General features: G+C 45.7%; 1 protein-coding gene across 1 annotated transcript in view; it reads left to right on the top strand.

Annotated features, from left to right (window-relative positions):
• ABCA4 (ATP binding cassette subfamily A member 4) overlaps window positions 1–15,962 on the top strand; it is a 128,980-nt gene that overhangs the window by 44,184 nt on the left and 68,834 nt on the right. Inside the window, exons 12-13 of the mRNA XM_004420819.2 lie at window positions 14,661–14,866; window positions 15,505–15,681. Coding sequence (XP_004420876.1) covers window positions 14,661–14,866; window positions 15,505–15,681 — 383 coding nt within the window. The remainder of the gene's footprint in view (window positions 1–14,660; window positions 14,867–15,504; window positions 15,682–15,962) is intronic.

Below are 15,962 nucleotides of genomic sequence, written 5' to 3' on the forward strand. Positions count from 1 at the left end.
CTGACTCCTCCTTGGCTGCTCCTCCTCCCTTGTGTCCCATAAAGTGTCCGTGTCTGTCCTCAACCCTCTCCTTGCTTCAGTGGCTATCCATTGGCCAGTGTCCACCAAACGTCGAGTTCTGAGGTCTCACTGCTTGCTGGACACTCCCACCCACAGGTTCTGTAGGCACATCAGACTCAACACATCCAAAAACAAATTTGTGTTCTCCCTCCCCATAAAACCTATCCTTCTCTGGCATTTCCTGTCCTGATCACTGTCCTCAGCATTTTTCCAAATTGTCAAGCTGGAGAATTTAGGGTCACCTTTATCTTTCTTCTTCACCTTCCATACAACAGCTATCATTTATTGAGTGTTACTTTGTGCCAAGCACTGTGCTAAGTACCTTTACATACAGTAGTTCATTTCATCCTCACAACAGCTCCATGAAGTGTGCACTATTATCGTTCCCATTTTACAGATGCAGAAGCTGAGCCTTAAAGAGGTTAAATAAGATCCCATCCCACAGCCGTTAGGTGTAGCAGACAGGATGTAAATCTGGCGTGCCTGAATTCAGAGCCTGCCCTTCTGATCCCTCTACTGCCTCTGTCACGTCCAGTCACTGAGGATAATTTTGCACCCAATTCCCACGCATGGGGTTTTTTCCCACACCACTAAGCAATTCTCCAACACCAGCTGGGTGTCCTACAATTCAACTCGATTCTGACAGTATCTACCTGGAGATAGCATCAGATCCCACAGGTTAAAGGCTCAGTCCCACAAGACTGCTCCCCCCACTTCAGATGCCAATCGCAAATTGAGGTTATCAGCTGTATTTCTGACCAACCAGCTATATATCAGAGGTTCCCACTACCCCCGATTAATTTGCTAGAGCATCTCACAGAACTCTGAGAAACATTTTGCTTACTAGATTACTGGTTTATTATAAAAGAGTATAATCCAGGAACAGCCAGATGGAAGAGATGCATAGAGCAAGGTCTGGGGGAAGGGCAGGGAGCTTCCGTGCCCTCTCAGTAGGTGCCACTCTCCCCGAATCTCCATGTGTTCACCAACTCGGGAGCTCTCCGAACCCTGTCCTTTGGGTTTTTATGGAGGCTTCATTACCTAGGCATGACTGATTAAACCATTGGCCACTGGTGATTGATTCTGCCTCCAGCCCCTCTCTCCTTCCCAGAGGGGTAGCAGGACTGAAAATTTCAACCCTGTAATTACTTGGTTGGTTTCTCTGGCAACCAGCCCCTAGCCTTAAGTGCTTTCCAAAAGTCACCTTATTAACATAACAAAATACACCTTGGATGCTCACCACCTAGGAAATTCTAAGGGTTTTAGGAGCTCTGTGCCAGCAACAGGAAAGAACAAAGACCAAATGTATATTTCATATTATATATTATAATATGACACTGAGTTTTGTCTGCTCATCTCCTAAGTATCTCTCAACTCCACCTCCTGCTTTCCAGGCTCTCTGAGGACTGGAGGCCTTGTCATCTCTCCACCAGCCTGTTCTAACGGCTTCCTCCCTGGACTCTAGGGTCCAGTCTGTTGGCTCAGGCATTTCTCCACACTGACACCAGAGTTACCCTTCAAACACACATATGCTGGCATCACTCTCATGCTTAAAATCTTAATGACTCAGTCCCCAAAGAACACAAGTGCCTTCCAAACCTGCCCCAGCCCATCTTCCAGTCACTGTTCACTCACACATCTTTAGTTCTGCTCCACTGGCCCTTTCGCCACCCTCAAGGGTACCCTGACCTCTCAAGGTTCCACCCTTTGTAGCTGCTGTTTTTCTGCCCACTTATTAGAGCCTTTTTGCTCAAACAAAAAATAGAACGTATCGGTAGACATAATCTTGAAGTTCAGGGGATCTAGGAATTGAATGCCACCATGAGACCCTCGTGTCCTTCTATCTCACCTTTCCGCTTTCCTCTGCCTGGCTTCAATCTCAACCAGGCCCTCTCCCTTTGGTGGTGCGTCAGCTGCTGACTGCCCTCAGTGTCATCTTTACAACAAAAATTCCGCAGAAAGAGGAGGTGGCTTTCCCATAGCATAAGCAATACTTCTAGAGAGTTCTCCACTTGGCCTAGCTACCCTACCTATTTTCGAGTCCCATGGGGGATTGTGTGCTATGAGCAGGAGGTCTGGGTCATATGCCCCCCACGGGGTAAGGAAAGCGGAGTTAGCTTCATCTGAATCTCATGCACAGTAATCGCAGGATTACTGTGAAGTAGGGAAGGGTGTTTCCCCAAAAGAAGGAACACAAGGCAGAAAAGCCTGAAATGACTTTTCCTTCCTCATCTGTTGAGCTTCTATTCATTCATTCCTTGAGACTCAGCTCTTGAGTGTTCTCTATGTTCTGCTTCAACATAGGTTTAGCTGTTCCCTCCTCTGTGCTTCCCTGGCCTGCTCTTCATATCTCTCTTAGACTCTGTCTGAGTTAGATTTGTTTGCTATTAACAGGTCCATCTCTGGCTGAATGGCCAGATTGGAGTTACTCAGGGTCAGGCGGCACATCCTAGCTATTTTCAAATTCTCGACCTCAAACTCCCAGGAAATATCTCCTTCTGAGGGCTTATCACACCTGCCAGTGGGCCAGGTCAGGGCCATGTCTGGGCCTCATGTCATCTAGAACCATTAGAAGATAGAAGATGCTCTGGGCAATAGGAGAAGAAATTAAGCTGCGAGTCCCCAAGAGCAAGCCCCCTCCCCCAGACTCCTGGGTGCTGAGGATAACTAACTTGTGAGAAAAAGTCCTGCTCCACCTGTCACCACAGTGCTCTTGGTGCCACCAGAATTTCCCCAGAGCGTGTGACGATCCCTCTCCAGAACCATGGGAGTGGCAGCACAGACTCCCTAGGTGGCCTTTCAGAAGGAGCCAGGTGTCGTAGCAGCACCACCAAAGTTCAGGTCATTACAAAGTGATTCCCATCTTGTCTGAGGGCAAGAATGACCTTGGGTGCATTTTACAAAACAGATTTCTGGACACCAACCCAGACCGACTGACTCAGAATTCCCAGGGAAGAGGCCTGGTAGTCTGTATATTTACAGACCTATTGGATTGGTGGGGCCTTGGAGTCCCCTGGTACAATTACTCAACTGACATGGCCCTCCTCTCACATGCCTCTACCACCTAAGTCCCCATCCCTGGCCATGCCCACCACCATCCACCGCTGGGGTTATAATTACAGGCAGGACTCTTGGAGGGGGCGTGGATGGAGGAGAGGCCTCTACGCCTTTACTCTTGCAGAATGGAGTTCAGTGGTTCTCACAATCTTTTTGCAAGGTACTATCAGTAATAAAGGATACTTCTTGTCTTTCGTTTGACTTGACATTTGCATGGTGACATCAAAGTCTTGTTTTCATGAAGGATTATTTTTCTATATAGCTTGTGCTTAATGTAGCACCAAGCACCCAACAGATACTTATTGTATATTAACTGCTTAAATGGTTAAAAATTCAGTCTCTGGAGCCAGATTGCCTGGGTTCAGATCCCTGCTAGTTGTGCCTCAGTTTCCTCATCTGTAAAATGGAGATAGTACTTATCTAATAGGCTTGTTATGAAAATTAACTGAGTTAATTCATCAAAGCACTTGGAACAGTGCCTGGCATATAGTAAGCACTTAAATATTAACTTTTGAACAAAATACGAACAAAAAATATTGTTTAGGAGGAGGAGAGTGGCATTAGGGAAACCAGGCCGGTGAGCTGCTCCTGGCACTCCTCTGGGGATTGCGAAGCAGCTAATCATGTCCCTGACTGAGTGCAGAGACTTCCTGAGGGCCTTGCAATCCCATTAGCCCAGTAAGTGCTCCTAAGCAAGGCCACGGAGGCCACAGGTAATGGCCTCCCTGGGGGGTTCCTAAGAGGAGTTTTGATGGTGGCAGAAGCCCAGCGGGTGATTATGATGAGGTTTCTGATCTTCCTGCCCTCGAGAGGGAGGGAGGGAGGGGGAAAGCAAGAGGGTAATGACCTGAAAGGAGAGGGTGAGAGGAGAAACACACAGCAAGGAAGAAACCAGTCCCTGCACTGGGTCGTGGAATTTTCTGCTTTGGTCCCATGTTTTGGGAAGTCTGGAGGAACCTTGGAGACCCCCCACCTCCCATCCTGAGGACTACTCAGTAACAGACAGGGCATGAAAACCCCTCCCCGATGGCCCAAGGGTCTCTCCAGGACAGGGCAGCAAGGATTTCCTTCATAGGCCGTGTAAGGCTCAACTGAAGCTCTCCTTCTCAGCAATATGACTTGTCCTAAAGAGATCTGAGAACTTCCTCTTGGGCTGGCCTCTATGCCTGCTTCCCTGACTCTTTCAAAAAAGGGGAAAAAAAATCATTTCAGGGAAATTAAGCAAAAACACTCTTTAAAATGAAAATCATGTCAGTCTACGTCAATGTGGCACCCTGGTGTGATATTGAACAATAACAGAAGCTCTGAGAACTAAGAGCAAAGACCTTTAAGCCTTTTGTCTTTATAGGAATGGGGAGTGATTCAACAGGTTTTCTCTTCAACTAATAGAAGGGCTAAATCCCCTTCCTTTCTGCTTGGGGTGCGGCCTTAGTTACTGGACATTCCATTGAGCAGCCTGGAGAGTGTCCCATTCCCCTGGAGCCGCCTTGCTGGGTCACGTGGATGCGGTGTTAGACTATTTCTTGTGGAACCTTCTTACCCATCCAGTGAGGACAAATGGGCCTGGATCTCTGCTTCTTATGAGCTGTGTCACTCTGAGAATGTCACTTTACCAGCTAAGGCTCCATTTTCTTATCTGTACCATCCAGATAATAACACAGCAGACCACATAGAGTTGTTGTTGAGGGCAAAATGAGAGAAGTGTGCAGAGCAGTCAGCACATTCAGGCCATTGATGAGTTAGGCATGTGTGTCAATTCTCAGCCTTGGGTTCCTCATTTGTTAGGTAGCGGGAAATGCCCTCCTTTCCAGGCAGGTGTGAGGATGAAATGGGAGAGGGCTGAGCACAGAGTGGAGACGCTCAAAACATGGCAGCTCTTACTATGAACCACATGGATGTCTACCCCTGAATCACAGACCAAGTAAGGAATGTACCTTTTTCTCAGACTCAAAAACTTTGTGTAAACATTAACCAGGAACTTTGAAGCTACTCTTCATATTAACCTTAGTGAATTGGCTTAGGATCAGGAATGTAAGACCATTCCTGAAGGTTCAGGAAGATGGCTCTGGGCATCATTCTGGCACTTCTGTGGATGATGGTCCGGTGGCTCCAGAACTTTTCTTGTCCTCAGAACACCTCTTCAATAAGGGGCTTCTGCAATCTCACTCATCTCATAACCACATTCTGTCTTTCCCCTGAACCCCTGCCCTTAGCAGGGAAAAATAAAGAAATGAATGAAAGAGAGATCCCCTGGTCAGAAGGTGGGCAGTAGACTAGAGAAACGGGTGATGGTGACATTTAGGGAGCCTCACATCTCTAACATGTGGAGAGATTCATTTCTACAGGCCTGCTGATCAACCTCTTCTCCAAATCTAAGGAGACTGAGGGCAAATGAGTCTTCCTATAGGTAAATGTCTTAAACTGGTGTGAGTACCCTTTCATAGTCATAATTTGTGTGTCTTATTCACATATATGTTTCTTCTGGAGAACAGCACAATTAGAAAAATTAATAAATTATTCCTCTGATTACCCTTTAGTTAACACAAACATACACACTCCTCCCCTTTGATTTCTTTGTTTAGTGAAAGATTAGCCCTGGCGCAGATGGAATACTATTTAGAGTTCATAGTGTATTTTAATTTCATAGTATATTTGAACTTCAAGTCTTGAATTTCACATCAGGAAGCTGAATTCAGCCAAAATTTAATATGAAAATACTTCTGATCAAGGCATAAAATTGTACTTTAACCAGTCATACCTACCTTTACATAAGTATTGAAAAAAACGTGTATTCATTAACTCCTTTTTGCTCTGCTGTCAACACAGTCAATATATGTGCATAACTCTTTACTATCTACATGGTCATTATCTTGTTGATGAATTATCAGTAGTAGGATTTGGGGGACTACTTTTCCTCTGTACCTTACATGCTCCTGGCTACATGCCACCACCCCCCAATCAGAATGTGCTCAGGGAGCCTATTTTTCAGGCTAGCCTTTAAAAAAAAAAAGGATTAGGAAGATAAAGCGACTGATCATGCAATGTCTTTAGAGTCAGATGTATAGATATTTGCAGAATATCTGTCTTATTGCTTTCTTCTGTTGATACATTGACTCCAGAGGTGCATTTGGAGGCTAGGGCAAATTCGGAGGAGAGGTAGGAAGTGTACAGAAGTCTACAGCATGAGAGCAATATTATGTTAACAGCCATGAACTGGATCATGAGCAACTCATGGGCAATGACCTTGTTTTATGCCTCATCAGTCTCTCAGAAACATAGAACAGGGCTGAGGGGGGAGAATGCAGGTGGGGGTGGGCTGGGGTCATGCGTGGAGGGAAGGGACTTGTACTTGAGCCTGCTGTGAGCCAGCCACTATCCTGGGCACTTTTACATGTCATCTCAGGCAACGTTCCTCACTACCTGCCCAGTAGGCATAATTGTTATCCAACACTGACTTGCCTAACATACCACAGTAGATAAGCTGAAGATCCAGAATTCTAATCCAGATCTGTCTGGCTCTGACGAGGGAGTTCTTTCTCCTATAATATGAGGGGCACATTAGTAGGGGGCTCAGTAAGTACTGTTTGGATAAATTACATAATGAGTTGGAGGAAGGCAGCAATTATCTTGTAATATTCACGATAATAGACACTGTTCTGATTGGGTCTTTTCTGCTTGAAAATAACTGGACTTAGAGTAGGAAACCAACAAGATTTGAGCTCATTCAGTCATTCATATATTTGCATGTATTGAACTATCTACATCTGAATAAATACAATTAATCCCTGACCCCTAGGAGCTCACGTTCTATTGGAGGAGATAAGCATGTCATTAAACAACACCATAGTAGTTGTATCTCAAGAACTGCTCGAACAATAATTCAATCTGATGGAACAGAAACAAGTTGCACAAATCCAAATTCAAACTGTCACAAATCCTCCAAGGACTGTCAATTTGTCCTCCAAATTATCTCTGAAATCCCTCCTTCCTCTCCCTCTCCTCTGTTTACAGAGGCCTGTACCATCTCTCCGAGCTGGCCTCTAGTCTCTCGCTGCTTCTGTTCAGCTCCCACATTGCCTCAGCGAGCTCTTTCTAAAACCCCAGTCCTGCCATAATGTACCCGCCTAAAGCGGTGACCCCACCATTGCTGTAAAGGTGACATCCATCCCAGTCTAGCCCCTTCACGCCTCTTCCACATGATACGGGACCACATGCTGCCCCAGGCCTCCCACTTTCTTCAGGCTGACCCCTTCCCTCCTCAGGAGACTCCTCACCCCCTTCAGGACTCAGCTCTTATGTTTCAGGTCCTCTTCTATGCACTGTATTCCCTCCATCGTAGCCCTTGATAATTCTCTGTTCATACACACCCCCCTCTCCATGGACCTGAACCCCTGAAGGACCAGAACTCTGTCTTATTTATCTTTTGATTTCCCAATTTACTTTGGTGGAGCTGCAGTGGCATAAAGTAGACACCCATACATGCCGAATTAAAACTGAAAATACATTTATATTGGCCCTTCAAGATTGAATGTGCCGGGTAAGCAAGGCAGAAGGACAATTTCAGGGAGAAGGAAGAGCATAAGCAAAGTGCAGTGGTGTGAACCTGCAAGCCAAGCTCAAGAGAGGCAGGTAGTCTGGGGAGGGGTGTGGCTGTAGCATCAGGGAGCGGGCGGGCGTGGGGAGGAGCCGTCCTGTCTGGAGATGGGACTAGAAAGCTCAGGTGGCCTGGCTGATGACAGCTTCATCCTGTAGGCAACAGGTTACCATCTCTACACTTATTTATGGGCTCTGTCATCTGGGGCAACGTCACTGTTCCACTGCCTGAAAACTGAGGCTGATAACCTGAGCTGCAGTCCGGACGGTGTTCACCGGTGTGGCTGAACTGGGTGTTTGCGACCAGAATGTTCTCTGATGGGTCCGTGTCCGGTTCTGTTCATCATTAAATATTTTGAATATAATGACATCCACCTCCCAAAGTTGTTGGAATGATTAAACAAGGAAGCTTTGAGAGCGAAGGTCCTCTGCAGTAGTCAGCCAGGTTATTCTGTCTTCCCTTGGACCCAACTAGATAGGAAGCATTAGCTGGTGGCTCTGCCCCCGTGTGAGGCTTTGTACTCCAACTTGACCTTTTTATTTGTTTCATTATTGTATTTATTTATTTTAGAAACAGACATTTTTTAACAGCTGTGCATTTCCTGTCCCTTTGTTTTCCTGTCGTAGTGCATTTCCTCACTCTGTGGGTGAACGATTCAGATGACTGTTCACAGTGCCCAATGTGTTAAACAAAATTTATTATAGCCTCTTTGGCTTCTACCCCACCACCCCAACCAACTCCAACAGCCCCAAGCTATTTTATCCAGTGGCTTTTTCCGTGTGGTGTGAAATGAATCTTGAGTGTTACAGTCTAGATCTGCCAGGAAATTCATTCTGGGATGTTTGCCCACATCCATTGGCATTTTTCAAAAGGAACCCCAGGTGTCTGCATTAACACCAGCAGGACCACTTCAGGCCTCCATTGGCATTCATCAGCCGCTTTGTTCTCAGCCTGAGTTTGGAAGCTAAAGATGTAAGAGGCAGGATTATAGAGCCAACATCTCTAAGGACACAGTGCCTCCTTTATCCCTGAAGACTCAACCCAACACGTCCTGGGTGTATTAGTCAAAATATGTCAGCACAGGCTGCTAGTCCCCTTTGATTATCAAGTTCAAACAAAAAGAGAGATTTTATTTCTTTCTTTGCCTCCACTGGACAGCATTTCCCACTTAATAGATAATTTAATTTATCTATTACTTAATGTGTTTGAATTAGAGTTGGAGAGGTCACAGTTGGAGAAGGAAGCCTGCTGCTACTGTGCCTTCTCCTCCAAGGTGGTGTTTGATTTAGCTGTGTAAACAAATGACCACATTCTCGAGAGGTCTTGAACACAGCTGCCTGCCCTGGAGAGAGCTCCAGCCTCTTCCGCCAGGGTGAACTCTGCTTCCCGGTGACTCTCAGGAAACAACTGACAAGGAGTTATAGGACTTGTGTGGACTTCAAATGGTGGCGGCCCTGCCACTGGGTTTTGCTACAGCAGTTGGGAACTGAAGGGGACAAGGAAACCTCTTTTCTTGCTTTAATGCCCTTGGCCGTCATAAGGCGTTATGACGGTTCTCATTGAGACTCTGAACTCTGGCTGCAACATTTGCCCAGAATCTGCCTCTGAGGCCATAAGACACTGTCTTTTTATTCACTGAAGATGCCCTTTGAATTCTTTTCCCAATAGTGTTGCTATCTTTATGTACAGATCCTTATGCTGGCCAGTTCTTAATTACTTCCATTCTTCCCTATTATCCATGATCACACAGTTTTTCTCCGTGCAGAACCAAATAGCTTTTATAGATAGACTCCATGGCCTCAGCCCTGTTAGAACCTACTACGTTTTAACTTACAAGCTAATCAGGCCAGACCAAATATGTCAAAATCAATGACCTTGGCTAAGTGTTTAGTTATTCATCGTTGCTTCCCAACACACTCATGAACACACTCACATGAATATACATGCCCCTTAGCCAAGATTTTAACTTCAGGGACCAGAGTAAGTACCAATAGGAAACAAGGCCACTTGCTGTGAGGCAGGTGGCCTCCCCATAAGAATGCAAGGGTACATTATGGTCATGCTTCAGAGGATGACCCGGGGACTTCTGATTCATGTCCAAAGCAGCTTCCACAACCATTCTGCCTTGATCTCAGGAAGATTTGGTGAGGATGACATTCTGGATTGGCTTCATCAGACATTCCTCTGAGTCGAGTTGTCTGACTTTCACCTAGTGGCCAATGAGAAGCTAGTGAAAACCGGTGGGTTAGGATCCACCCCCCATCCCCACCCCCACTGTCCAGGTGGGACACAGGGCTTTGGCTTCTGTCCAAAGCATTGTTCTAACTCGATGAGGTGCTATGGATCAGCTTGGGATGGGCTGTGTTCCCAGCCATATTATTTAAAGAAAATAACTGCCTTCTTCCCTGGATAAACAGCTGTCATGAATAGTAACCTGGCAGGGGCTTAAAAGCCACTAGATTCTGTTGACTTTCAAGATATTTGGCAAAAACAGTAATAAAAATGGTATTTATTGAGTCCTTGTCATTTGTGAGACAGTTTAGTATCCTACACTGTTAAAACACAGACTCTCTGCAGAGTAGGTTTGCCTTGTTATGCCTCATAAGTGAGCTCGGAGCAATAATTGTAACTGACTTCATAAGGTGATTGTGAGGATTCAAGGAGTTAATACAAGCAAAGCCTTTGGGCACATAGTAAACCTTTCATAAGCAACAGCTTTTATTCTTACCAGGAGGCACTGGCTGGCCCTACCGGAACACTGGCATGTGATCTTTAGAACACACCTACGAGGTGGGGCATGTATCAGTGTTGCAGATAGGGAAACAGAAGCCACACAGTTAGGAAACAGCAGAGTGGGGATGGCATTCAGGGCCATTTGTCTCTTGAACACTATGCTATACCATTTGTCCAAGATGGGGAAAATAACACAACTTAGAAAATGGGTCAGATGTTTCAGGGTAGAAATGAGTGTTTGAGAAGCTTATAAGTTTTGTTTTTCCAGAGAGTATCAGGGTGCCAATCTAGGGGGACACAGCAGGAAACATGACTGTGAATCAGCTGCCTGATGAAACAGCCAGGACGGAGCCCACGTCATGGCAGGACTCAACAATGTCACTGAAAAATCAGCCGCTTGTTCCAGTGTGGACTTCCCTTTAAGACACGAAAGGAGAGTTCAAAGAGAATGGGCTACATAGCTGGGAAAGTCACATTATTGAAATGTATTTGTTTTTATTAGCTGTTTTGCTTCAATGAGAGTTATACTCTCATTAGCGTTATACCAAGAATTCACTTTTCACTAATTTCTCCCAGTTTATCATCTGAATCCGGGGTGCACAGGATTATGTTCAAAACACACAGTAGCAAAGCTATATTTATTGCAACATTCGGGACTTCTATATTTAAATCAATGTAATTCATAAATACTTTCTGGGTCCCTCTCATGAGAAAATACTCTTCCAGAGACCACAGTGAACAAGACATGGCCCCTGGCCTCGAGGAACTTACTGTATCTAGAGCTGTGCTGACCAACACAGTAATCAGCAGTCACATGTGGCTATTTAAATTTAAATAAATTAAAGTGAAAAAATTCAGTGCCTCAGAGGCACTAGCCACATTTCAAGTGCTTAATAGCCATATGAGGTTACTGGGTACCAGGTTGAATAGGGCAGATATAGAACATTTCCAACATACTGGACAGTACAGACAGTGCTGCTCTACTGGACAGAGGCAAGAGATCTTCTCGTTCAGGACTTCTGTTGCCCTGACTTTGTGGTTGGAGTGTGGCTGATTCTTAGAGCAACATGTGGGAACAGCACCACTCTTCAAGCTTGACATTTGAAGACATGGATTCGGGTTCTGCTTCTGATCTATATTGACCTTGGGCAGGGCCCTTTGCCCATCAGATGCCAGTCTCCTCACCAGTGAAGCAAGGACATCAGACCATAAGACTTCTATGACTACATCTGTCCAAATGCCCTGTGATGCTGTGAGTGAATTGGTAGAATTCTCTGTGTGTGTGTGTGCGTGTGTGTCACAACGTACCACAGCTAAAAGAAACTGCAGAGAAGAATTCCCATCTCCCAAAATAATTTTGTTTCTCATTTTAGAAATTAAATTTCAAATTCACTCTAATTATCAACACTAAAATTCTATACATATACAGTCTTAAACTCACCAAACTGATTTTTAAAAATGAGATTATTTTATTACTCATCTTTGTAGAATGTCAGGTTTCCTAAAGGAAACTTAAATGTGTTTCTTTTCTTTTTTTTTTTAATATGTACTCTAGCAGTTCAGCTCTGATGCCTCCTTGCCCAGGCAGCGGTCTGTCCCCACAGCAGAGTTGTTAAGTGCTGACAAACACTAAGAGCCAGGCCGTTGGTCTTGAACTCTGGTGAAAGTCTATGTATTAGATTCCTTACAAAAAAAAAAAAAAAGAAAAAAATCATAAAACAGCAAACCCTGCATTATTTCTGTCCAGAAAAAATCAACATTTATTGAGGATTGTCATGAGGTACTTAAGTCCTTCATCTCATTTAAGGGTTGGCCAGTGTTAGGCCAGGCAAAGCCTGTTTGCAAAAGGATGGCTGACCGAAGAAAATTTTCCATTTCCCTTAACTCTAGATGTGTGACTACACTGACCGTTATTTTTAAAGAAATACCATTTCCATTACCTTTTAAAATAACTATCTTAGTACGGTGTCACTCAAGCCTTGGCACTCTAGATTTTCTCATTACCTGTGTTCGTCTTTCCCGTATCAACTGGAAAGCTAACAGCTTCCTCTGTTTTCCTTCTTTTTATCTAAAAGACTGAGAACATTACACGGGACCCACTCCCAGGATGTGGAGCCTTAAAGGGGACAGTTTAGTTCAGAAGGCCCGAAGAGGGTGGGTTTGCTGCACTTTGTTGTTCAAATCGAGCTCCTCAGTGAAAAGAGGCTTCTGCTGTTCACCCTCTGACCCCCTCGGTGAAATTCAGCAGTGAGGGGTTTTCGGTGAATGAGTTGGGTTTGCCTGCTTCTTACCAGTGCGTTGGGAGCTTGGGTCTCTGGTCTGCAAAGTGACGATGAGTAATAACTGTGCTCTCCTACACGACAAGACTGTTGTGAGCAGGTGGACAGCCTGCGGATGGCGCTGCTCCTGTGGCTCCTGCAGTGGGGAAAGAGTCTGGGCCTGGAGTTGGGAAGCAGGGCGGGAATCCAGGGTCCGCCACTTTCTAGCTGCATGACCTCTGTCAGGTCTGCTCGAGTTCAGTTTCCTCTTCAGTAAAACGAGGATTGCAGGCAACTCACGGGCCCTGTGTGAGAGTGACTGTGTTCCTTGAAGCCTGCGTTATGTCGACACTGTCATGCTTCCCCCTTTCCCCACCAGTGATCTTGCAGAAACACAATCCGATCCCCTGTATCATACCCTTGCTTAACACTCTGCAGTGGTTCCTTGTGACTTTTTAGGGTTTGCCCAGAATGCTCCTACTTTTAGCACAGGAAGCCCCACGTCCCAGGATACCCCCCGTTGGTGGGTCCAGCAGGGCAACTGACCTGCTCCCCACCCGCCGTGGTAGGTCTCATCTCTCACCACTAACCTCTGTTCACCTATGCCCTTCTCTGTGCATTGGAATGAACTGGGAGCATTGGACAAAATGCTGATGCCCTGGCCCTGCCTCTTGAGAATCTGATTTCATTGTTTGGAGTGGGGCCTGAGTGTAGGTGTCTTTTTTAAAGCTCCTGGTGGTTCTATAACACAGCCAAGGATGGGAACTATTGCTCTATTCTTGCATGTCTCCAGATACCGTGTGTGCTGTTCCCTGTGCCTAAACTGACCTTTCCCCTGCTTTCCTACCATAGGCTAATTCCTGTTCATCCTCATTCTACTCAGGAGTCTCTTCCTCCAGGCAGTCCTCCCAGACCTCTCTAGGTGGACTTAGCTACATCCCTGGGCTTTCAGACTACCCTGGGCATGCTTTCATCAGAACCCGATCATTCTGCATTGTGATTGTTGGTTTACTCCAACCATCTCCCTCATGAGGTCTTGAGTTTCTTCAGGAAGAGATTTTATCTTTCCTCCTTGTATCCCTGGAGCCAAGCAGGCTCTGGCACGTTGCAGGCTCTCAGTAAGTCCTCAGTGAACAAATTAATCAAGACAAGGCCATCTGACCTCTTGTGAGTTACATTCTAAGAAAGAAACATCAACACAATAACCCCAGTGTATTATGGGAACAAGAGATTAAGGAAAAAACAGATCCGAGTACAATACAATGCTTTAACAAATCTATAAACGTGGACAACCCCTAATATTCAAATTAAAAGGAATTCTTAGTCTTGATCTTTCGTGGGTAATAATTTTTTTCTCTTCCATGGGGAGAAAAAAGACATATTAAGAAATTCCTCCTCCACCCACTTTAGCTATCAATCATAAAACTGTAACTGGAAATGATTTCTCTGACTAAATCATTTTGGCTCTCTGTTATTTTCTTTCTTCCTCCTGTTCTTCCCCCAGCTGGCCATCCCTGTGTGTTTGTGGAGAGGCAGGAAGGTTCACCACTAGGGCTGTTTCTGTCTCTTGAAAACTCTTTCCTCGGCAGGCTTTCTGATCTTCAAAGGGGTCTGTATCCGATGTGACCCTACTGCCTAACCGTCCATGCTGGGGAGGGAGAGTTGCGAGTATTTTTGTCATGTTGACGACTTGCATATTTGGACAGCCGGAGAGTGCGGTCTTCACTAAATCTGCAGGGACGAGAGCAAGTCAGTGTTTCTAAGGCCCTTTCACCCCCAAATTTAGACACATTGAAAAATTCACACCAGACCCCAGGGTTAAGCAAATAGTACATTTATAGGTCTCTTTGCATTTGACGCATCCCCTGGGGTAGGACGCTGTATCCTGCCTTTTTTTGCAGTTGAGTCTTAGCGATTGGTGTTCCTCAAACTCTCTCAATCTTTATGATTATCTGCAGTGCTTGATCCTGGATAAGTTTGAAAGCTACGATGATGAAATTCAGCTCACCCAACGAGCCCTGTCTCTGCTGGAGGAAAACAGGTTCTGGGCTGGCGTGGTGTTCCCTGACATGTATCCCTGGACCAGCTCCCTACCACCGCACGTGAAATACAAGATCCGGATGGACATAGACGTGGTGGAGAAAACCAACAAGATCAAAGACAGGTGATGTTTCAGACAATCTCAGAAGGCCCTGGGCATCCCCAGGGATGTATGGGGCAAGGAGAGGGGACTCCTCTGGGCTTAGGTCACCCATCTCCTCCTAGGGGCAAGAGGGTTACTTGGAAAGGCATAGAAACACTTTGGTATCAAAGAACTAAACTAACCAGTTGGTGAGACCAGGATGGCTCAGCTACCCTGTCTTCACACCCTCAAGTCATCACTTGTCTCTGGCTGGCCTTTGTGCAACTTGGAGATGGAAACCTCTAGGTATTGAATTATCTTCACATAGAGATTCTGCAAACAGGGTTTCTCCAGAGTCACTGGGAAATTACGTTTGGTGCAGAGTAAGGGATTGAGACTGGACTCAGCCTATAAATCAATAAAATTAAGTTAAATAAGAGGAAATAAGAAATTTTGTGAAGCTCATGGTAGAGGCCTTGAATGAAAGAAATTGTAAGTCATGTTGTGGCTAATATTCACAATTGAGATTTAAACTGTGAACAGAATATAGAATCAGATAGCTTGGAAAAGATTGGGGCAAAGCTTTAAGAGCGAGTTCTGAGTCACCTCCTTCTTGTGAAGTGTGAGTGAGCTGTCTGTTCCCATTGCATCCTTTGTCCCTCCCTCTGGCTTCTTCTCAGGTACTGGGATTCTGGTCCCAGAGCTGATCCCGTGGAAGATTTCCGATACATCTGGGGAGGGTTTGCCTATCTGCAGGACATGGTCGAACAGGGGATCACGCGGAGTCAGGCCCGGGCGGAGGTTCCAGTGGGAATCTATCTCCAGCAGATGCCTTACCCCTGCTTTGTGGATGACTCGTGAGTCAGAGGCTCCCATTCTCCCTCCAGACAAGTTAATCAGGATGCTGGGTGGGGTGGGGCTGCTCCCCAAGCTTCAATCTCTTTGAAGAGAAACCCAGTGACTGGGGCCAGAGTGGGGAGAATGGAGCTCTGACTGAGGAGCCTGCTTCTCCCAGGCTCCAGGCAGGGCCAGATGGGCCGTTGAAGTGGCAGGGAGAAAGGAGTTGGTCTTGTGGGTGGAAAGGGAAGGTGAACATGAAAGCAAGAGAAGTAGGGTTGGGGGAGGGGGCAAGGGCTCT

Source organism: Ceratotherium simum, chromosome 2 (genome assembly GCF_057802395.1).
Source record: "Ceratotherium simum simum isolate JZ-2026a chromosome 2, ASM5780239v1, whole genome shotgun sequence".
NCBI lineage: Eukaryota > Metazoa > Chordata > Mammalia > Perissodactyla > Rhinocerotidae > Ceratotherium > Ceratotherium simum.